Genomic DNA, 14,642 nt, shown 5'->3' on the forward strand with positions numbered 1-14,642 from the left:
CATAATGCCTGTCACACAGGCAGCGTATCTGATTCCATGTGGCACTCACTCCTGAAAAGGAGACACCAGCATTCACTTGAATGGAAGAATGGTGATGGACTATTTTGTGGATAAGAAATCTCTAACGAATTCAATTGTTATAATTATTTAGTGAATCCGTGTAGTGCTTACATTTACAACAGGCTTTAACTAAACAAAATAAATTTATTTTAATAAAGTTATTCCTTTCCCTCTTCCAAAAGTATAAAATATGTAATAAACAAAGAAAAAAATAGATAACATCCATAGTTATGAGGGTCCTGTGGGTTATCGCAAAGCTCAAGCTGTGCCTAGTGAAGTGCAGCAAAGTAATACATACCTCTTTCTTTACATAAAATATAAGACATGAGAGTATTATACTCCAGCATTTCCCTTATCAACCTTATGGACTTTCACAGTGATTTCTTTATTATGACTCTGTTCATAAAAATATTCTTTAAAAGATATACTCAAATCAATTACAAAGTATAATTTTTGGTCATCTATATTGAGACTTATTAAAAATGTATATAGGGGATAATTTTTTTTTTTTAATAAAAGAAAGATAGGAAAATGAACAAAGGTTATGCCAATAAAGAAAAAATAAAATGTATCTAGGACAATCTTAGAAAAATTTATAGTATAAGGTCCTATATGCTTGTGGACCACTGATCTGGTTTTTTCCTAATACCTAAAGTAAACTTAATCGGTGACAAAAATCTAACACTCCAAGACACAAATGTTAACCAATTATTTAGCACATGCATTGAGATCCTAGCACTGAGACATTAGATTAACTGAAAGTGTTTAATAAAGAGAATGCTCTGAGATGATGACAGAAAACTCTGTTATATCCATTGTGAACATTGCTAGATGCCGCATAGGCTTTTCTTATGGCAGTCAGCTCATACAGGCCAGTGTCATATGATCAGTTCTATGAAAATCCTTCTATGAAGGGCTACCACCATGTGGTCCAGGCTTTGAACTCTCTCTTCTAGGGGGGTATGAATGGACTATAGAATATTTATTTTGTTAGAAATGTGTGTTCTTAACAGTAATTATTATTTCACAGGTGCAAGTTGTCAGCTTTGCTACTGAACATAATTGGGATTCTCTAGACTTTTATGATGGAGGAGACAACAATGCTCCACGACTTGGAAGTTATTCAGGTAAATAGGAGCTGAGCTTAATTAAAATATGATTATTCTTAGTAATTTTAAAATCTCTCCCTCTTTTTAAAAAATGTTCCCTTGAACTCTGACTTGGTGATTTTAATTCGCTTTTTATAAACTATATGCAATGAACTAAATTACAAAGTTGGAAGTTTGAAAGGCTTTAAAGGTAATGAAGTCGACATTGCTGTTTAAAACCTTGCTATATTCTTATTGTATTTGTGTAATTATTGATACTTTTATGTTAATGGTTATATTTCCAGCTGTGCTTCAGCAATAGTATGTGGGATGTGCCACTTTCTCTTAAAAAAATATTGAATAATACAGTTAAAAAATAGAGAGTACCTAGTAATTATGGTTTATCCAGTTAATAGAATGTTATACAGCCATTAAAATAATTATAGACTGTGTATCAACATGGTAAATGCTACAGTGTACTGTTGAGTGAGAATAAAGAAAATATACAATTATTTCTATGAAATGAATAAAATTATATGAAATTAATATATACATACATATCAAGAATAGGTTTTTAACTTTATTAAGATTTTTAAAGGAAATTTATGCAGTAATCCAACAGCTTCTTTTAGCATATAAAAGGTGAAATGAAGTTTTTAATTTTAACTATACTTTTTACATTAATTTAAAGTATAATTTTTAAATCTAGAAACATGAACATAGTTAAAATATTAACTTACACATTTCAGATATTGAAATAAGTTTGAATGGTTTTAAATTTTTAATAGATTTTTTAAAGGGAGTATGGTAACTGATTTTTCAGTATCATCATTGAGGAAAGGAAAGAAGAAAAATCTAGAGTAGGAGCGATTTGGCATAAAAATATTTTCAATATAGATTTAGACATAAATCTTTCCTTAAAAAATTAATAAAATTTTGAATATATATTTGTTTATAATGGAGCAGGTATAATATATTCTTAAAAATGAAGATAATAAAAGTGATAAATTACATGCTAGCGATTACCAAATGCTAACTGTATATGAAGCTTGTCATACATTTCCTCATTTGATCTTTCTAGCAGTCCAGTAGGTGATTGAAGCTTAGAGAGATTAAGTTGCTCAAGGTTGTACAGCTAATGTTAGAATGAGGCTAGTCACGCCCAGCTGATTTGACTCCAGAGCCAGAGGAATCAGATCCACTTAAGTGACTAAAGGCAGTTCTAGTGACCTTTGAGTTTCTGTTTATCTCTGTCTTCAGGGATTCAGTTGGGGCACTATGGACAGAGAGCAAGTTCATGGGGGGGAAAAAGCAATTGTGTTCTGTAATCAACTTGTACTGGTTTCTTTTATAGAAGAATCACAGAATTGTGCAAAGTAAGTGTAAAGTAACTAGTTACCTATCAAAATAAAAATGTTTTCAACTCAATAATTAAACTAAAGTTGATGTCCTTTAGAAGTTCAGAAGAACATCGTTATAATGCATTTGCTGAGAGACAAGGCTAACATTACCTCATAAGTTGGATTTTTTTGGAATGCTAACTACCAGCTTTGCTTGGTATAAAAGGATATATATATTATAATAAAGGGTAATAAACGAATATATCCTCTGAACCCTTACAAAAATCTTAAGTTAGTATACCATAAAAATCACATGCAAACTTCAAAATTAAGTGTACTATTAGTTTGTGCATAGAATATTGAAGTCCATATGAAATTCTAAACATTTATTTTAGGAGACCTTTATAACATTTACCCTTTTGACTTTCACCAGCTCTTTTTGTTCTTACCTATATTTAGGGAGTAATCTAAAATGATCCCCAAGATCTGTCTCCCTGGAGATAGCCGGGTGCAATAAAATGAAAGAGAAATGTGGGAGAAATATTTTTACTAAAAAATTCTTGGAAAACACTTGACTAATACATAATTTCAGTGATAACCTATTGCATGATTAGTAGTTAACTTACTTAGATTTACTATAGTGTTTATTATGTGATCATTAATCTACTTTTTCAATTGTTATTTCAGGAACAACAATACCCCATCTTTTGAATAGTACATCTAACAATTTATATCTAAATTTTCAATCAGACATCAGTGTTTCTGCTGCAGGTTTTCACCTTGAATACACAGGTAAATATAACATCACATGCTATTCAGAAAAGTTAAGAACAAGTTTATATTAATTTTTAAATATTACTTTTCTGATTATAAAAATTAAATGAACTTTGTCAAAAGAGAATATTCAGCTTATTATTTTAAAAAATATTTTGATGTATTCCTTCAATTTGATTATAAAACTATACGTATAAAGTTCTAATGGTTTTCATCAGAATTTGCATGTACTTTCTTTTCTTTTTTTAATTGTAAGAACACAACATGAAATCTATCCTCTTAATATTTTAAGTTCACAAAACAGAAATGTTAACTATAGACACAATGTTATATAGCAGATCTCTAGAACTTACTCATCTTGCATTACTTAAACTTTATACTCGTTGAACAGCAACTTCCCACTTCTTCCTTCTCCCAGCCCCTGGAACCAATATGCTACTCTCTATAAGTTTGACTATTTCAGATACTTCATATTTGGGGTATCATGTAGTATTTGTCCTTCTGTGTCTGGCTTATTTCACTTTTCATTGAGTCGACCAGGTTCATCCATGTTATCACATATAGCAGGATTTTCTTCTCTTTTTTAAGACCAAATAATATTACATCGTATGTACATACCATGTTCTCTTTATTCATTCATCGGTGGACGTTTAGGTTGTTTCTGTATCTTCGTTATTGTGAGTAATAAACTTGGGAGAGCAGATATCTTTTTGAGATTCTGATTTCAATTCTTTTGGAACTATATCCGGAAGTGGGATTGCTCAATAATATGGTAGAGTTACTTTTAATTTATTGGAGAGACCTCCTTTGTGTCTCTCATAGTGGTGGCACTATTTTACATCCTCACCAACACTTATTTTTTTCTTATACAATTAAGAGCATTTTATGGTTAACTAAAGTAGTGCAAATTATAACAAAAAATCCAGTTTTTAGCATTGATGCACCAAATAACGTAGCATGAAAATTCTTAAAGCAAATCATTAAAAAACATAGAAGTAAACAGAAATTCATTATAAAATTTTCCAAAATTGATACAGTAGAGGCAGAAATTCTAAATAGACCAATCATCATAAGAGTAATATAGAAAATATTATTTAAAAGTACCCTACACAAAACCATAGTAGGCCAAATGGCTTCACATAGAAATATTACCAAACCTTTAAAGATTAAGTAATCCTAATGCTATTTAAATTATTCCATCTGCTTTTTGTGGAGTATACAATGAGTTTCCATACTAGTCTCTGTAGAAAACTACAAACTAAACTCTTTCATGAGTATGATGCAAATATTTTATTTTTTCTAGTTCATTGAAATTTAATTGACATATGATCTATTGCAAAATAATTACCACAATAGGGATAGTTCAAACCTCCATTACCTCACATAATTACCATTTTGTTTTTGTGTGGTGAGAATATTTAAGTTCTAGTCTCTTAGCAACTTTCAAGTGTATGATACAATATTGTTAACTATAGTTACTATGCTATACATTGGATCTCCCAAAACTTACTAATTCTGTAACTGGAACTTTGTACGCTTTGACACACACTGCCCCATTTCTCCCGATCTCCAGTAGAATGGCAACCACCATTCTACTATGGTTTCTATGAGTTCACCTTTTTGATTATACATATAAATGAGATCATACAGTGTTTGTTTTTCTGACTAACTTATTCACTTAGCATAACATCCTCAAAGTCCATTCACGTTGTTGCAAATGTCAGGATTTCCTTCTTTTCCATGGCTTAAATAATATTTCATTTTATGTCTATATGTCACACCTTCTTTATTCATTCATCTATAGATGAACACTTAGGTTATTTCATAATCTTGTCTGTAGTGAATAATGCTGTAATGAACGTAGAGTGTAGATATTTGAGATCCTGATTTCATTTCCTTTGGATATATACCCAGAAGTGGTACTTCTGGATAATATGGTAGTTCTAGTTTTAATTTTTTGAGGGTGCTCCATACTGTTTTTCATAGTGACTTCACCAATTTACAATCTCATCAACAGTGCATAAGAGTTTCCTCTTTGCTGCATCCTTACAAACACGTGTTATTTCTTATCATTTTAATGATAGTCATTTTAATAGGTTTGAGGTGTCATCTCATTGAGCTTTTGATGTACATTTACCTCGTGATTAGTGATCTTGAGCATCTTCTCATGTACTGATTGGCCATTTGTGTGTCTTCTTTGAAAAAAATGTCTTTTAGATCCTCTGCCCATTTTTTTAAATTAGATTATTTTCTATTGAGTTATATGAGTTCCTTATATGTTTTTGGATATTGATTCCTTATCAGGTAGATAATTTGCAGATATTTTTCCCATTATGTAGGTTGCCTTTTAATTTTGTTGTTTATTACCATTGCTGTGAAGCTTTTTTATTTGATGTAGTGCTACTTATTTATTTTGCCTTTTTTGCTTGTGTTTTTGGTGTCATATGAAAAAAATTGATGCCAAAATCAACATTTAAGGAGCTTTTATCCTATGTTTTCTTCTAGGACTTTTACAGTATCAGGTCTCTTGTTAATCCATTTCCAATTAATTTTTATAAGCGGCATAAGATAGGGATTCAATTTCTTTCTTCTGCATATAATTATCCAGTTTTCCCAGCACCATTTACTGAAGAGACTATTCTTCTCCCCTTGGTTCCTTTGTCAAATGCAGTTGACTATATATGCAATGGTTTATTACTGGGCTCTTGATTCTGTTACATTGATCTAAGTGTCTATTTTTATGCTAGTACCACACTGTTTTGATTACTATAGCTATGTAGTAACTAGATATCAGGGAGCATGATACTTTTCACTAGGGGTTTCCAACCCTGGGCCGCAGACTGGTATTGGCAATATTAATTTTTTCAATCCATGAGCAAGGTATATCCTTCCATTTATTTGTATCTTCTCCATTTTCTTCAGTGTTTTATAGTTTTCAGCATAGGTCTTTCACTTCTTTGTTTATATTTATTTCTAGGTATTTAATGCTTTTCGATGGAATTGTAAAGGGATTTTTTTTTTTTATTTCTCTTTCTGATTGTTGCTGTCGGTGTATTTAAATGCAGCAGATTTCTATATATTGATTGTGTATCCTGCAACTTTACTAAATTTGTTCATTCTAATAGTTTTTTGGTAGAATCTTTAGGGTTTTCTATGTGTAGTGTCATGTCATCTGCAGATAATGAGATTTTTACTTCTTCCTTTCAATTCAGGTGACTTTTATGTATTTTTCTTGTCTGATTGTTATAACTAGGACTTGCAATATTATGTTAAATAGAAGTAGTGATAGTAGGCATCCTTGTCTTGTTCCTTTCCATTTTTCATTGTTGAGTATATTAGCTGTGAGATTGTCATATATAGCCTTTATTCTGTTGAGATATCCTTTTTATCATAAAAAGATGTTGAATTTTGTCAAATGCCTTTTCTGCATCTTTTGAAATGATTATATGGTTTTAATGCTGTATTTCCCTTCTAGTATAGTTTGAAATCTGAAAGAATGATGCCTCCAGTTTTATTCTTCTTTCTTGATATTGCTTTGGGTATTTGGGGTCTTTCATAGTTCTATGTGAATTTTAGGGATTTTTCTGTGAAAAATGTCATTGGAATTTTGATAGGGATTACATTGAATATATAGTTGGCTTTGGTAGTATAGACATTTTAACAATGTTAATCCTTCCAATCCATGAATAGAAAATATGTTTATATTTATTAATGTCTTCTACAGTTTATTTCATCAAACTCTTATAGTTTTCAGTATACAAATTTTTTATCTTCATGCTTACAGTAGTCTCATTTTTTATGCTATTGTAAATGAAATTGTTTCATTTTTTCACATAGTTTGTTGTTAATGTGTAATATCACAACTAATTTCTGTATGTTGAATTTTTTATCCTGCAACTTTATGACATTTGTTTATAATTCTAACTTTTTTTGATAGAATTTTTAGGATTTTCTATAAATAAGACCATATCTGCCAATGAAGACAATTTTATTTGCCTTTCTATTTTGGATGCTTTTTTCTTTTTCTTGCCTCATGCTCTGGGTAGGATTTCTGCCACTATTTTGAATAGGAGTCATGTGACCCTTAGGCTTCTTTTAGAGGAAAAGCTTTCAACCTTTCACCATTGCATGTGTTAGCTGTGAGCTTTTCACATATGGCCTTTGTTATGTTGAGACAAATTTCTTCTATACCCATTTTGTTGAGTTTTTATTATGAAAGAATGTTGTATTTTTTCATATGCTTTTTTTGCATCTATTGAGATCATATGATTTTTATCTTTCATTCCATTAATGCGATATGTCACATTTAGTGATTTGCACATGTCGAACCATCCTTGCATATCACGACTTGATGATGGTATACGATCCTTCTAATGTGCTGTTGAGCTTGATTTGCTAGTATTTTATTGTTGGTTTTTGCATCTATATTCATTAGACATAATGTCCTGTAGTTTGTTTTTTCTTGTAGTATCTTTGACTATGGTATGAGGGAAGTGCTGGCCTCGTAAAATGAATTTGGAGTGGTTTTCACTTTAATATTTTGAAAGAGTTTGAAAAGGATCAAGGTCAATTCTTTAATGTTTGGTAGAATTGACCCATGTAGCCATCTATTCCTTACTTTTCTTTGCTGAGAGGTTTTTAATTATTGACTTAATCTTCTTACTTCTTATTGGTCTATCCAGATATCCTATTTCTTCGTGATTCAGTCTTGATAGGTTGTATGTTTTTAGGAGTTTATCTTTTTTCTAGGCTATCTAACTTGTTGGTATATAATTGTTCATAGTAGTCTCTTGTGATCCTTTTTATTTTTGTGGTATCCGTTGTAATGTCTTTTCTTTCATTATACGTATTTTTAAATTGTGAAAAAAGGAACAGGATCCTGTAGAAATTTTAAAACTGAAATGGGAGTAAGTTGCTTTTCTTGTTGGCATAGAAAATATATATTTATCTCTCAACTTCCTGAAAAACTTTTAGATTCAAAAAAAGTTTACATACTCAAATTAAATACATATATGAGTGTATATCTTGCTGTGTGAAATTATCACATGTGTAATTGGGTGATTATTGGGTAATTTGGGACTTACTTACTTTCTCTCTAGAATGTAAACTTTAGGAAAACAGGATCCGCCAATAGTACAGGACCATATCCATTTAAGATATCCTTTTGTCTCTTGCACTGAGTTCAGTCCCCAAATCATATTAGATATTCTAAATGTGTTTGTTGGCTCAATAATGAATGAGTGACACAACGTTTAGGAATACAAGATAACAAATATGTAATATTGGAATATGTCATTAACATCAGGATACCTATACTGATGCTGGTGTTCAAAAAGCATTTAGCACCTTGCTCTGTAGAGATTTGTAATTATGTTGGCTTCTGCTTCCTGAAGATATCCATCCCACTGGGTATTATTTTCTCAACATCACTTTATTTAGGCTACTCAATCCATCACTGTAGCATCATTACCTATACTGGAAGTTCTGATAGAAAAGAAACTCCTTTGGAGAGGGAGAAACAGAGGCTACAATGAAAGTTATGTACTAAATCAATACTGATTAATTGATTTTTGACAATATTTTTTGTTTTATACTGAAGTTTACTTTCCAACTATTGCTAACTTCAGATATAACTATATCATTGTAATGTTAGTAGATTTCAAATCAATGAAAGAAGACTTATTCTTTCTTTCTTCATTCAACCAATAAATATTTTGAAACACCTACTCTGTCAGGCATTATGCTCAACATGGGAAATTCAAGGATAAATATGTCACAGTATCTTTTTTTTTTATGAGATCACAGTCTAGTAGAAGAGACAGAGAGATAAAGAAATAATAGAGTGCTATGAATACAGGAATAGAGATATTTATGGTAGAGTGCACAAAAGTAATAAGTAATCAGTTCCATTTAGGAAGTTCAAGAAATACTTCAAACCCGAAATGACACTGGCTGAGTCTTAACAAACAAGCTGGAATTTTAGTTAGGCAAAAAAGAATGGATATTTTCAGCATGAAAACTTCAGGCTCAGGCAATGCTATGATATATGTCATGTTAGGAGAATTACAACTAGTTCAGTAGGGCTGAACTAAGATGTAAGGTAGCACCAGAAACTAAGGCTGCTTATATAGGTAGGGCAACTCCTGAAAGTTACAGGATATCATTATTTGAAATTTAATTTTATTATAGTTTCAAAAGCAGAATATGCTTTGATAGCTACTTATAACACAATTAAATTATCATAATTACAAAAGAATTAAATAAACTTTTTAAAAGTCTCTCTTATTCAACTTTTGCATTTAGAAAATGTTTTCTTAGATGTCAAAAAGATCCTTTAGTTGTATAAGATAAATAAGATCATTAAAATTTAATGGGATTATTTATTCAATTATCTATAATATTTTAAACTGTTCTTTTGGTTAGACACTCTTAAATATGTTCAATAAATGAAGGAAATTGAGCTATATCCTAGAAAACAAATAGTAGGTATTAATCTATGTAGTAGCTTGTCTCTTAGACAAAGAATTTAGAGTTTGACTGCTCTTCTTAAGGAAAAAGCAATAACTAGTGGATTTAAATCTCACAATTTTTGGTCTTGAAAACCAACATCTTTGGATCTTTGTCAGAAAAGGCATACTAGAAATATAATTTAAGCATCTTTAGTCATGATCTTTAATTTAAAAAGTGCAACTAAATACCTGACTATGAGATCACAGTCTAGTAGAAGAGACAGAAAGATAAAACAATAATACAATGCTATGAATTCAGGAATAGAGATATTATGATAGAGTGCACAAAAACACTCAAGGAAAGTCTGATTAGAACTGAAAAGCGATTGGAAGATGAATGAGATAAGTCTGTTCCAATGAAGTTTAACTTTATTATATAAAATGTGTTTTGTCCCCTATATTTGTGATTATTTATCCAACTATGTCACAGCTAGTCATCACAGAATGCTAATATTTTCTAAATTAGTTATCTGAATTGAACCCGACAATGTAGGAAGGAACTCACCATTGCTAATGAATGAGCATAAGAACAAATGATGTATCAGGTGTATCTTGTTTGCAGTTATTTTAAATAGTAAGACTAATAACTCTCTTAAAGGTCTAGAGGCTACTCCCAGGGAATGGCATTTAATTTGTTGGCTTTGAATTCACATGATCTCGAGTAAATGTTTACAAAATGATGCTTTGCATTCAAACTGATCCCCAGATATTTCATAAGAATTATTCGATATCTGTTAACTCAAGAGAAAAACAAATAAAAAATTAGGCACCATATTTAGATAATCTAAGGACAATGTTAACTGTATTTTTTAAAAACCAGAAGGTAGAATATTATCAGAAAATGATAAGATAATCACCAAATTTTTTAAACATTGTGTTGAGGGACCTTAACTAAAACATCAAAACATTTGCTGAATGTTTCCTTTTAATTGGAACAAAATTCTAAAAAACTTTCTGGATTAAAGTCAATATAATTAAAAAATACCCAATCTCTACAATATTACACAAATCTTATAAAGTTATATTAAAACATTATTATAACTTAACAGAAGTTAAAATATCCTCTCTTTGGAGAAATTAAATGAATGCTTTACTAAATATTTACCTTAGTATTTCAATAATATTTCAGTTATATGTGCTGTTTTTAAACAAAATGAATAAATTTAAATTAAAATAGTAACTATGAATAAAAATTAAGTATAGAGAAGTAGATGAGAAAAAGAGGGTTACAGAGTATGGAAATAGAAGGGCAAGTAGGACAGAGAGACAGATAGAAGAGAGAAAAGGAAAAATGATACATTTAGTGGACAGTAGTGAAATCAGTGTCATAGGTTGCTTAATGTTCCTTTAATTAATTTAAAAAGATTTTGGAATATTCTTATTTTCAAATCTGTTGTTTAATAAGAAAAATTAAGTGTAAGAAAATGGGGGATGTTGAACAAGGAAATTTTAAATAAGCTTTACAGAATTAACTAATAACTTCTGCTCTAATTTTAAGGACAAATTTATTAAGCTAGCTACGGTAGCATTTTTTGGCTACTTTGTTAACAACAGATTGAAAAGCAGTTACAGTGCATTCTGTAGACCAAATGCTGCTAGAGCAGCTGTGGTTTTGGTACAGGTTCCAGCATTGCAAACTCACAGGCTGTCTGATCATTCAGTGCCCACTTGAGTATATTATTTCAAGAAACTCCAGAGAATATACTCAAGTACAGTGGCTATTTGTAAATCATCTTATTTGTGGATAGGGCACCTTAATTTCTGTCCAGTTTCAAAATGATAATCTTTCCTTATAAGAGAAACATCTATTTTGTGGTAATGCAAGAATCTGTTCACTTGTGAAATCAGGTTGTATTAATTACACATAAACATTTTAAAGAACTTCCTTAAATATTCAGAAGCCACCAAAATTACTAGTCAAGATGTGCGAACACAATAGCCTCTATAGGAGAAAATTGTATTTTTAATGAATATAAACAAGAATTAAAAGAAAAAAAATTTTAATCTAAGTTTTCATTCGAAGGAAAAGTAAAATGCTTAAGCAGTTGGGTACTAGGGAAAATATTGTGTGTGTGTGTGTGTGTGTGTGTGTGTGTGTGTGTGTGTGTGTGTTAAACAAGGTAGTTCTATTAACTTTTCTCCATTGAGAGGGCACCCATTTCGATTGTATTTTTTGGTATTTTATTTGTAACAGTCTCTAAGATAAAAGTTCTGCCCATAAGGAAGGAATAGCATAGGGAAGGAATCATAGTGAGCAAATAAGTCTCATAATCACACTTCAGCAACCGATTCAGAAGATATTAAGATTTGCTAAGAAAAGGACAAATTTAATTTTTTAAACTAAGAAAGCAGACTCTTTCTATATTCCTAAAAAAATATTTTCAGTAATGAACATTTCAGGAAACATGGCAAGTGTCCTTCTGTCTTAGGAAATTTGCCTGAGATTCCTTCCAGCGAGTATTTTCCCCATCTTGTACTGACTCATGAAGTTTTCAGGGAAATAAAAGCAACAGTCCCACCCTCCAATAATCTGATGGCACAGTTACAGATATGCTTTGATGTCTATTTACTTAAAAAGTAAATGCTGATAAATAAGCTAATCTTTACCTATATTGCTCTTTTCCTCCATTAACTTAAAATCGTGAAATTTAACTTTGGAATGCCAGACTATGATATGCCAGATAAATCTGATATTTCTTCTTCAAAATGTATTCTTCACATGCATTGGTCTCATTAATACTTCTAGAGGTCCATTTTGATCATTTCATATTGTTTTCCTATTGCCTTTTAAAGAAAAGCAAAAATTCAATTCCCCCCCTATTTTTCCATTTCCATGTTGCTTCCCAAATATAAGAACAATCTAGTTGTTTATTCATCAGATATTTATTTATTGAGTACCTACTAAATGCTAGCTTGGGTACAATGCTATAAATCTGCATAAGATCTAGCCCTAAAAACCTTCAGACTTAATTGGAAGTAAGGACATGCAAACAAGTGATTGCAAAATTACATGTAAAGGTGTTATTTATGTTAATCAGTATTTCTCCAATAATTGTGGGTTATAATCATTTTGACTTCTTGTTAAAAATCTAGCTGCCAAGACCCCACCCCAGAAGGTCAAGTTAGTTTTCCGGGGATTCAGTCAAGCATTTGCACTTTCTTCAGCTTCCCAAAATTACTCTCACAATGACTAAAATGTAAGGACATCTTGTGTAATTTAGGTGACTCAAATAAAGTAGTGATAAATCTCTTAGAGGTTACTGGTGGTGGAGCCAGTAAAGTCTCCACAAAGGACAACTAGAAGTCCTTTTGGCATATAAGAAAGTCTAGATACAGAAAGAGCTTGATAGTTTGAAGGAGCTTCCTGGAATGTAGGTCGACTCAAGAGCATTTATTCTGGAATCAGATTTAGGTTTAATCAGTTTTGGATTTTTGAAAGGCCCTTTTATTTTGTAAAGCGGATAATGCATTGCAAGAAGAAAATAGGCCCAAGGAAAGGAGTTGGGAAGCTCACTGAGGAACTCTGAAGGTGGTTATTGTGGTCACGTAAATGAAATGTCAACAGATTCAGGAGATAACAGGTGAAGATGAAAAGATTTATGGCCTGTTAGATGTTGGAGATTGGAGAGAGAGGAGAATAGAAGATGGTTCTTAGGTTTCTGGTCTTCCGTTTTGGTTTTTAAATTATATCCCTTTTTTTTTTTTTTAATATATGATCATAGACTTATTTTATTCCACTGGAGAGCTGAACTTTCATTTCTTTAGACATTTTCTTTGATTTTAGATCTTAGATAGTGAATTAAATAAATCAAAATCAACATAAGCTCTTTCCTTTATCTGTAAAGTGGGATCTAGAAACCAAAGTGTTTTCTATTTTAACTAATGATAATGCCAGTTAGGTTTTATATGCTTTCAAGAGTGAAACTTGGGGAGCATTTGAAATCTTGCTCCCTGGCACATGTCATCAGTTGGCTCAAATAAACTAACAAAAATACAAAAAAAAAAAGGGAGTGAAACTTGTATAGCAGGTGCATATGGTGCTACTTGCAAAGTAAGAAAAATGACAAATGGATACATTTATTATGTGCATATATTTTTAATATTTATAGTCATGCTACTCAAACTGTGCTCTCTTGAGATTATAGTTGTTCCACAAATACAGTGATTCAGGGCAATTTTTCTAAATTACAGACACATAAAGTAAATTAATATAAATTTGGAAATTTACTTCAATTTTTATTTTTCCAAATATAAATTTGGAAATTTACTTCAATTTTTCCTGAAACTTTGATGTTTTCTACTAACTTTATACTAACAGAGTCAAACAAATTATCTGATATATAAATATGTAGACAATAGTAACATAAAGATTAAGAAAAAAAGTCAATTTTCCTTTCTGATAATAACAAAAGAGATTGAATGTTAATAGAAAAAAGGCAGGCAAGAATGGAAGAAGACATATTTTCCTAGTAAACTTGGGAGACACAAGGATAAAAAGCAAATATACCAGAGTTTAGAGGATACATTTTTCTCTACTCAATAAAGAGAAGCTGAAACATTGGTTAAGATAGTCTGATTAATATATTTGCTATTTTCTGACATGAGTTATCAAAAGTTGACAAGAAGCTGCATCTTTAGGTTGGGAATGTGTGCCGGTTTAGTAGTCACGTGAACAGATGTAGCTGTTCTGAGTTAATATATTTTTTCCAACATTTTTCTTATGTAAATATAAAATGTTTCCCACCCCTGATCTACAAGAGCACTGGAAGGTGAGAATCAGCTTTTAAATTGACAATTTATATTGTTTTGTTTTGTATTGTTTTTAAACACATATGATTTTGGTTGTAATTTTATGTCTTACATAAATATAT

The 14,642-nt window shown here is 30.8% G+C and overlaps 1 protein-coding gene across 1 annotated transcript in view; it reads left to right on the forward strand.

The window, feature by feature from the left end:
- Positions 1–14,642, forward strand: part of CSMD3 (CUB and Sushi multiple domains 3) — a 1,016,080-nt gene that overhangs the window by 882,043 nt on the left and 119,395 nt on the right. Inside the window, exons 37-38 of the mRNA XM_006916698.2 lie at positions 1,091–1,187; positions 3,176–3,280. Of these exons, the coding sequence (XP_006916760.1) occupies positions 1,091–1,187; positions 3,176–3,280 (202 nt within the window). The remainder of the gene's footprint in view (positions 1–1,090; positions 1,188–3,175; positions 3,281–14,642) is intronic.

The sequence above is a fragment of the Pteropus alecto genome, unplaced genomic scaffold, assembly GCF_000325575.1.
Source record: "Pteropus alecto unplaced genomic scaffold, ASM32557v1 scaffold164, whole genome shotgun sequence".
NCBI lineage: Eukaryota > Metazoa > Chordata > Mammalia > Chiroptera > Pteropodidae > Pteropus > Pteropus alecto.